Source organism: Gymnoscopelus braueri (assembly GCF_963280865.1).
Source record: "Gymnoscopelus braueri genome assembly, chromosome: 17".
In the NCBI taxonomy this organism is placed as follows: domain Eukaryota; kingdom Metazoa; phylum Chordata; class Actinopteri; order Myctophiformes; family Myctophidae; genus Gymnoscopelus; species Gymnoscopelus braueri.
This window is the reverse complement of record NC_137617.1, coordinates 9,658,885-9,668,483: the sequence shown is the minus strand read 5'-3', so window position 1 is coordinate 9,668,483 and position 9,599 is coordinate 9,658,885. Positions and strand designations below refer to the sequence as shown.

General features: G+C 43.4%; 1 protein-coding gene across 1 annotated transcript; it reads left to right on the top strand.

Moving 5' to 3' along the window:
• Positions 1-5,208: 5,208 nt before the first annotated feature.
• Positions 5,209-6,693, top strand: LOC308104933 (paraneoplastic antigen Ma1 homolog; the record flags this gene model as incomplete). The annotated part of the gene is made up of 1 exon (XM_080455572.1): positions 5,209-6,693. One exon carries the CDS (start codon positions 5,209-5,211, stop codon positions 6,691-6,693), a length of 1,485 nt encoding a protein of 494 aa, XP_080311698.1.
• Between the last annotated feature and the right edge of the window lie 2,906 nt (positions 6,694-9,599).

The window sequence follows — 9,599 nt, the reverse complement described above, 5'->3', positions numbered from 1 at the left end:
AACATGGTTCTGTACTGAAAGTAGATATTGCTAAATTGACTCCCTTGTACTGTGTGATCTAGAATATTATGCGCAGTAGCTGTCCGCCCGGCCACGACGGTTCAGCTCCCGATTGGCTGAGAAGAGACAGAGGAGGAGCTCTTGTTAAACAGCGTCTCTTTCGAATCTACTGTATATAAACATGTTGTTTAGAGAGTAGCAGGGTGCTGCGTTTCTGGACCCTTGCAGTCACCATTCTTGATTCTCCTTGTCGACAAATAAAGAAAGGAGAGAAAACCTTATCACCTTGGATTTGATGTCTCCTTTGTCCTAACATTCTCACTAAAGGCTTACGTTGCTCCACGGCTTTAATCCACGGTGTTGCCACACAAATTATACATCAATTGGCGTATGTCGGCAGACGGTTTTAACTATCCGCTGGAGAGGACTATTTGTGGGTCTGTGGAGTTTGAATTCTTCTCAAAACGGTGAGTTGCTTAGCCACAATCTTACGATGGTTTTTTCTAAGGGGATATTCGTTAAAGAACCTTGTATTTTGTGTGCACGCTCGTGGATACGCTGCCTTTGGGGGGGTGTATGGATTTAGGGGGATCCGTGGTGGTAAAGGAGTACTTTTGGAGTACAATAGACAAGTTGGGTGGGTCTTCTTGTTTTTTGTTTGTTTGTTTTGTGTTTACATTGGTAAGGCGGTCAATATATCTGGTAACAGGATACGCTCGTTATGCGCATGGATAGGACGCAGGGACTTTCATATTATATGACTTCAGCGTATCTTGATACTGCAGATTGAGACCGGGGGATCTCAAGTCGGACCTTGCTTGGCTGCTCTTCCCTTATCCAATGAGTTGTTATAATGGTATGGAGTGTTTAGTGGCAAATTGTGTGTACTCGAAATGCGTTCGGGAACTGCGACGCACTGACGTATGAAGTCGGACAATCAATGATATTAGTTTTGAGCTTGAGAGTATAAGCCAAACACTCAGTGCTTATGTGTGGCGTCTGGGATGCCATGTTTATTTTTTACGTAGACCCTGTTATAAGCTCTGAGCGCGGTGCACTGCGTTCAGAGACATAGGCGCGCGGTATACTCCGTGTGATACTTAGCCCGTAAAATGTCTATGATAGATGTGTAAGGAGTGCCACTGTATGTAGGTGCGGTTGGCTTAAGAGGCAGGATTTTTAGTTCAGCGGCAGATATATACTTTCTTTGAAGTCATTGTTTGAGTTGCGAAGAGTGGGAGTTATTCAACGTCCCATCATACTCGGACCTTTCCCTTGGAAAAAGTGTGATCGTGTCGCTGTATGGTTATATTTGAAAAGTATGTAGGTAATGTTTTTGGCGAATTGATGTTTTGTTTCTGTCTAGGAATACTTGCGAAATACGTTGCGTTTATGGTTGGGGCTTGTACAGTGACTCTGCAAACACTTTGTGTTTTTTCTACTAAAAACATGCTCTTATTGTTAGGTGTGACTAAGGTTACACAGTTCTCTGCATGAAAATTTGGCTGGCTATTTCTCATTCTTCTTCCATTATGCTCTCTTTGTCAAAACACAGCTCATGTCTGTGTTTCTTCTGACTCCTTTCTTTTTTCTTTTCTTGCTAGCTTTTGCTAGTTCTTGGTGCTTATTTGAAATGTCTTTGTGCATTTACAAGAGCACGGAATCTTTCGTTTATAGTTCTACATCTCCCATTATAATTACACTGTGTGTGCTGCTTATAACCGTTATTATCTTGTGGGTAATGGCGATTGGATTTGTAGTAGGCCTACATTTTTTCGCCTTTCTTAGACACACGGGTGAAGCATATTTTGTTGGGCTTCGGCGTGTGATAATTGTCCTTTGGTGATTACGTTTGGTGCTGAGATCAGATTTTAAAAAGCTATAGCTCCATTGTTTTGCGGTTTTTTCGGCCATCTTGCTTTGTAGTTTTAGGGACCTTTGTTTTGTAGGCTTGTTATGCGTCTGCTTTATTTCCCCTATTCTCTTTTCTTTTCACACATCTTGGTGTAGTTTCTTTATTTTGATTGGCTTTTCATGATTTATTTCACAGCTTGTAGGCTACAAATATTGTGAGCTCTTTCACAAGGCGTTTGCCACAGGAAACCTAATCTTCATATTGGGTGAATTGTGCCTCAAGCCATTTACATGCGTGTGATATTTTAGGATAGCTTGATTAATATAATTCTTTCTTCTAATCGACTTCCATTGTTTCTATATGCTGTTTTTACTGCATTCATAGTAGCACGGCTATGGTGTGTGGGGTTTAAATGGTATTTTCTTATTTCTTTTCACTTATAACATTGTTACAATAACTCTTCTATGCGGTTTATTCTGCTTTCGTGGTAGCAGTATATTTCGTCAATTTAAGGTTGGCTGCTATTATGCATGTGCAGAAGTGGTGTGGCCTTTATTTAATTTCGTAGTATTTCCATTGTTGAGACTTATGGTTCTGTGAAGTTGTTTCGGTTTGCCGGTTGGTAGCTGTACTCAAGTATGTGTTTGATGCTTTGTGTTGTGATGTAGGCTTGTGCTGGATGAGTTCGGAATGTGTCTGTTGTGGTGATTGAAGCACTTAGTTGTGATGAGAATTGTTGATGCAGTGATTTAGTTGCATGAGTTAGGCATATGCGCTGGTCGCGTAAACTCGAAGTCATTCTTTAATGTGAGTTTATTTGCAGTGTTGATGCAGATGGCTTTAATGTGAGTTTATTTGCAGTGTTGATGCAGATGGCTTTCCCATGATTAATTTTCAATGAGGTATATTTGTGGTGGTGACACAAAGTGGCTTATTGGCGTGTTGGTATCCATTTTCGACACATTTCAATTGTTTTATGTGTCGTCAGGGGAGGATGAAGCTGACATAAATAGTATGAAATTATTATCTAGGACTCGTGTTGAAATTACATAGATGTGACTATTTAGGCCTAAAAACAATGAAAATGATCCTTTTGGATTGTTTAATGTAGTTGTGGAAAAAGGACAAAAATAATTGTTAAATGTAATAATTACAATACATAGGAGTAGGTTAATTATTTCGATTTGTGCTAAAGTATTGTGTTGAGTACTATACTAATAATGATAATAAGGAATAGAAGTGTGAAAAAGATTTGAATTCGGTCCGTTTTGTGTTTTAGACACAACAGATTTAATTTAATAATTTAACTGGATGTTCGCTATAATTTTGTTCCTCCTTGTATTGACTTAAGGCTACTTTTCTGAGAAAAAAACTAACCTGGGACGCTAGGGACTCGACGGAGTCAATGTTATTTTTTAGATATGCCAAGGGTCGATTATTTAGGTAACATTTGTGGCAGCATTTGGACAAATTATTTAATAGGTCAAACAGGTGTGGTACAATCTGTGTGTTTTAATTCATGGAAGTATTACATTTTGGTTGACTAGGTCGTAAGTGATGCTTATTTTTGGCTGAGTTCAAAAGGGTGGTAATTAAGGTTGGGTGTTAAGTTAAAAGTTTTTTAGTGTATTGGCCGTTTGGCTGAGCGATACTATATATTACTTTGACAGACTGAGAATACCTTAATTTTATTTGTACTAGTACAGAGGTGTATTGGTTTGAATTCTTTACTGAGGTGCTGTTCTATGCTATTTGACTGATGTTTTTGGATAAAGGCAGTCGCAGTCTCCTGGCTGCTAGAAGCAGATATTCTACTATAAGATTTTTGTGAAGCCTAGAGTGGCTATTTTTAAGACTGACGAATTCGCTCATACTGAATGTAAAAGTATAGGTCACCGTTTTTGAGTGCACGTTTTAAGATGTTTTTTTTCCTATAAACGTCGGAACGACCGTGTACATAATTGAAGATTTAGTGATTAGTATCTTTTCAAAGAAGTAAGTTGGAATCTGTTAATTTTTTTAACTGTTTGTAAAAAATAATCCCCACTTGAATTATTTTGTGTATGTAGTACCCCTGAGGAATAATAATAATAATGTTCATTGTTTATATTATTAATTATTCTAAGTCATTTACTTTTTCTTATTTTGAACATGTTATGTCAAAGTATAATTAATGTGACTGCCAGATAGTGGGTATTTCGATGGTGAAAAGACAATATTATGCACTGCTCCTTTAAGAAGAGAGGAAACGGGGGGAGGGCGGTGTTGTTGTTGCGGAAGAGAAGCCGGGAGAAACGAAAGTGTGGAGAGAGCTTCAAGTTGAGCTGCATGCTATGTGGCGAGATATATGACTCAAGAGAAACTGTTCGATTGTTTTATAAGCGTTAACATAAGTGATAAGTACGTCGGGGGACGGAGAGAGAACGTGGACGTCGGTGGAGAAAGAGTGAACCAGCCACCAGTTTCCATGTTTGGCTACGTTTAGCCTAGCTGTTGTCTGTAGATGAACACTTAAATGAACACTGTTTAGTAGTGCCAACTGACTTGCAACAGAGTCCGCGTTTCTTTTGTTTTAACTAATGTCAACGTGAGTTTAAGAGTCGCGTTCATACCGCTCGTTTTACCGCGATTTCGCGAATATAGCTGGTTCACTCTGTGCAGGAGAACGCACGCACCCACGCACGCTACACGTGCACACGCATGTGCATGCAGGTTGAGGAGAAGGACGTTGGACCTTTGCTGTGTGTTTTCTGGTTGTGAATTACCTCTTTCACATCACTACAGACAGAGACTGTGAGTAAGCAACTGAACTATCTGGTGGATTAAGTGTGAAATCCAATGAGCTCCAACATGTGCACCAACGATGGTACCATAGACTAAAACCCCGGGGTATATTTTCTTATTCTTTTCTTTTTGATATTTTTGGGTTGAATGTTTGTTTAACTATGAGAGTTTGGTTGTGGTGAATAAAATACACACTCTATAGTTAAAGTGCTGAGTACAGGTGGTCTTTGACTGTGGATATTAATGATGGTTTAAATTTGTCACAGCTATTCAATGTGTTCTAGTTCCCTGAGTGTATTCAGGGTGGGGGCTCACAAGCTAACATTTTGGTCCTACTATAGTTCCTCCCAGGTTTTACATTAGTAAATGTGAATAAGCCAGGCGAATGGGAGGGCTACACGTGGGGTGCTCGTCCGGGATCGGTTTATTTGCATAATTTAAAACCGAAAAAAAAAAAAAAAAAAAAAAAAAGTTGTAAAAGAAAAGAAACTGGTCAGTTTGTAAGAATAACCATTGTACTCTGATATTGTTTTTGTTTCATGGTGTTTTGCCTGTTAAGTGAATACAAAATGGAGGCAAGTCAGATACTGTCCTGGTGTGATGAGAAATCACTTGATGTTAAACATGCATTGATACTCGGTGAGGTGGATGTTGGGGTATCTGATGAGGACATTTACAAGGTTTTGGATGATGTCAAAGTGTTGGGTCGTACTAAAATAAAGGGGCGTTGTTTAGACACAACAAGTAAAACACAGCTCATTTTAGTTGAGGCCGCACGTGATTTGACACAAATCAAGGTACCCGAGCAGGTAGCTCTTGATGAGTTAGGTCCCTGGCCCATCCATGTTGTAGAACCCCAGTCAGTGCCCGCCCCCACTGAGGAAGAAGAGTTTCAGTCAAAACTGATGGCATTTCTGACAAATGAAGGGAAGACCTTAGATGAGGTTAAGGGTCTGTTCACTCCCACTACCCCCATGCCCAATGCCCTTGATTTGAACACCCAGTTAGTGAATGCAATATCCTCTCTCGTTCAAAAGTGTCAAGTTTCCCCTGCAGAGATACAGAGCTACCGCAAGCTGCGGTTGTTCTCTGGCATGAAGCCTACTCCAAATGGAGAAGAAGAATATGAGGTCTGGGCTGAGCAGACCACTCATATGCTTGAGGAGTGGCAGTGTTCTGACACTGTGAAGAAACAGAGAGTAGCTGAGAGCCTCAAAGGACCTGCTGCAGATATCATTAGGTTCTTGAGAGTCAGTAATCCCAATGTGACTGCCAATGATTACTTCAAAGCCCTTGAAAATGCATTTGGGACAACTGAGAGTGCCTCTGATCTCGTGGTGAGATTACGCAATACCGTCCAATTTGAAGGGGAGAAGCTGTCAGAATATCTGCTAAGATTGGACAAACTGCTGCACTCTGTGTACCGTAAAGGTGGAATTGCGCTGTCTGATATGAACCGACTTCGTATGGAGCAAATAGTGAGGGGTGCTTTGTCTAACAACCTGGTAGCTCTCCGTATCAGAATGACACATAAGCTTAGAACACCCCCCAGCTTCGCTGAATTGCTCCATGAAGTGAGAGAAGAGGAAGACATGATCCTTGACAGACATGATGCTAAAAAGGGTGTCACTTCAGCCGCAGTGTTGCCTGTGGAATTAGCCCCTACTACTGCTGCTTCAGCCTGTGCTGCATCTGCCACAGCTCCCACTGCCATTAGTACTCCCACTGAGAAGAGCAATGAAGTAGAGCTGCTGAGGAAAGAAATACAAGGGCTGAAGAGTGAAATGGTCAACCTACGCTCTGCGACAGTAGCCATGTCAACAGCAGGTTCAAAACCTCCCCGGCAGAGTTCTAATGAGTTTGGAGGGGGGAGCCCACAGACACAGCCTCAGGAGCCAATAAGAATGCTGAATCGTGCCAACATTTTCTGCTACAGGTGTGGGGAAGATGGCCACTTCCGGCGTGAATGCCAGAACCCTGAGAATCTGAGAAGAGTGAATCAACGCCTCCTGCAACAGAAACGACCATCGGGAAACTTCCCTGGGGCCCAGTAGAGGAACGCACTGTCGTCCCGGGAAGGATACGTTCCACAAAGTGTGATATGCTGAGAGACACCAAGGCTGTTTTACCCAAAGGCTTAGTAGGCCCGAGTTCGGTTGTCTCTGTCCAAATTGAGGGCATCTATGCCAGAGCCTTGCTGGACAGCGGGTCTCAAGTTACTCTCCTATACCGCTCCTTCTATGACCAGTATCTGAAGCACCTGCCATTGATGCCCATAGAGGCTCTAGAAATATGGGGGCTTAGCACAGAGCAATACCCCTATGATGGCTATCTCTGCCTGAAGTTGGAGTTTGGAAGGGATGTAGTTGGAGTAACCGAGATCGTGGAAACGCTTGTGCTTGTGTGTCCAGACCCGGCAAGAAAGGGTGAAGTCTCTATTCTGGTGGGGACCAACACCTCTGTAGTAAGGAGACTAATGGAAGTCTGCAAGGAAAAAGAAGGAGACAATTTCCTGAGCACAATGCCAATTCATCCAATAATGAAAGGAGCCTATCAAGAGCTGCTCAAAGCTCCAGATGACCGGGCTGACATGAAGAGAGGCACTGTCTGGCTGGCAAAGGGAAACACATTGACATTACCCCCAGGGGGAGCCGCAAATGTTACCGGTATTCCAAAGTTTCCAGGAAACCTTGCCACTCAAGCAGTCCTGATAGATCGTCTTGAAGGGGGCGAGTTTCCTGAAGAGCTACTGGTGATGCCTGAAATCAAGAAGTCTGCTTCTGCCCACTGCCATCGAGTCACAGTCACTGTGAGGAATGTGTCCACTCGTGAAGTGACTCTCAAGCGTGGCATGCCCATTGCTCACCTGTATCCAGTTGACGTCCTGGCGTCAGCCCCTGAAAAAATGGGTAAAGCCCCAGATGAACTGACGCCCTCTGTTTTCAATTTTGGTGACTCTCCAGTGCCCAAAGAATGGAAGGAGAAGTTGATTCATAAGATGATGGAGAGAAAGGACGTTTTCTCATGCAGTGAATTTGATGTCGGATGTGCGAAAAGTGCAGAACACACCATCCGAGTCACTGATGACAGACCTTTTAGAGAGCGTTCAAGACGTCTACCTCCTGGAGATGTGGAAGATGTTAGGAAGCATCTAGATGACCTCAAAAAGGCAGGAATCATCTCAGAGTCCAGAAGCCCTTACGCTTCACCCATTGTGGTGGTGCGCAAGAAGAATGGGACCATTCGCATGTGTGTGGACTACAGAACGCTGAACAGACGAACAGTGCCTGATCAATACACAGTTCCACGTATCGAAGATGCACTCGCATGCTTGAGTGGGAGCAAATGGTTCAGTGTTCTCGATCTCAGAAGCGGCTACTATCAGATCCCCATGAGTGACGCTGATAAGGAGAAGACAGCTTTCATCTGCCCAGCTGGCTTTTATCAGTTTGAGAGGATGCCTCAAGGAATCTGTGGTGCGCCAGCCACTTTTCAGCGAGTCATGGAGAGAACTGTCGGAGACATGAATCTCCTGGAAGTGTTGGTCTACTTGGATGACCTCATTATTTTCGGCAGAACCCTCGAGGAACATCAGGAACGGCTTCTGAAGGTGCTGGATAGGCTCCAAGAGGAGGGGTTGAAGTTATCCCTGGATAAATGCCAGTTCTGTCGCACCTCTGTGAAATATGTTGGGCATATCATCTCTGCAGATGGAATTTCTACCGATCTCTCAAAAATAGAAGCGGTGAAGTCCTGGCCACGCCCTGAGACCATCTCAGCCCTACGATCATTCCTTGGCTTCTGTGGTTTCTATCGTCGATTCGTGAAGGACTACGCCAGGGTTAGTCACCCCCTTAATCAGCTGTTGCAGGGCTGTATTACTGCTGGGAGGCCTAGGAAGAATGCTAAAGAAAACGATAGCTCTCAAAAGTTCTACCACTCATCAGAACCATTCGGCTCCAGGTGGGACGAAGGTTGTGAGAATGCCTTTGAACGGTTAAAAATGACTCTCACAGAGGCCCCTGTCATGGCGTTTGCTGATCCAAACTTGCCCTATGTTCTCCATGTCGATGCCAGTAGAGAAGGTTTGGGTGGCGTGCTATATCAGAATCAAGGAGAGGGGTTACGACCTGTCGCATTTGTCAGCCGAAGTCTATCTCCTTCAGAGAAGAACTACCCAACCCATAAGCTGGAGTTCCTCGCGCTAAAGTGGGCAGTTGTTGACAAACTACATGACTACCTTTATGGAGTGAAGTTTGAAGTGCATACGGACAATAATCCGCTAACCTATGTGTTGACCACGGCCAAGTTAGATGCTGCAGGTCATCGGTGGCTGGCTGCGCTGTCCATATATGATTTCAGCTTGAAATACAGACCTGGCAAGCAGAATATTGATGCAGATGCCTTATCTCGTCGGCCTCATTCAAGTGTAACGGATGTTGAGTGGAAGACAGTTCCTGCTGAAAATGTCCAAGCCATGTGCCATACCACTCATGTTAACCTAAAACGTTCACGGCCACACAGGGCCATTGATCTGTTCGGCACTTCTCACAATGCTGTCCCAAAAGCCTACTCCCACTTAGCCTTTGTCAGCAGTCAGGAGTTACCAAAGTTGAGCTCAGCAGAGATTACCCGATTTCAGACAGAAGACCCATGTATTGGGGAAGTATGGGAAGCGGTCCATCAAAACGATATCAACAAAGCCATCAAAGAGAAGCATGCTGACATCCCTTTGTTGCTTAAGGAGTGGGAAAAGTTGAAATTTCAAGACACCATGCTCTATAGGTTTTCACATCCCCCTAACAAGCCAGTTCGTCGGCAACTGTTGCTCCCTCAGGAATTGAAGAAGACTGTGCTCAGGTCTTTGCACGATGACTCTGGCCACTTAGGGTTTGACAAGACCTATGGTCTGGTGCGAGAGAGATTCTATTGGCCTCGCATGAAGACTGAGATAGAGAGG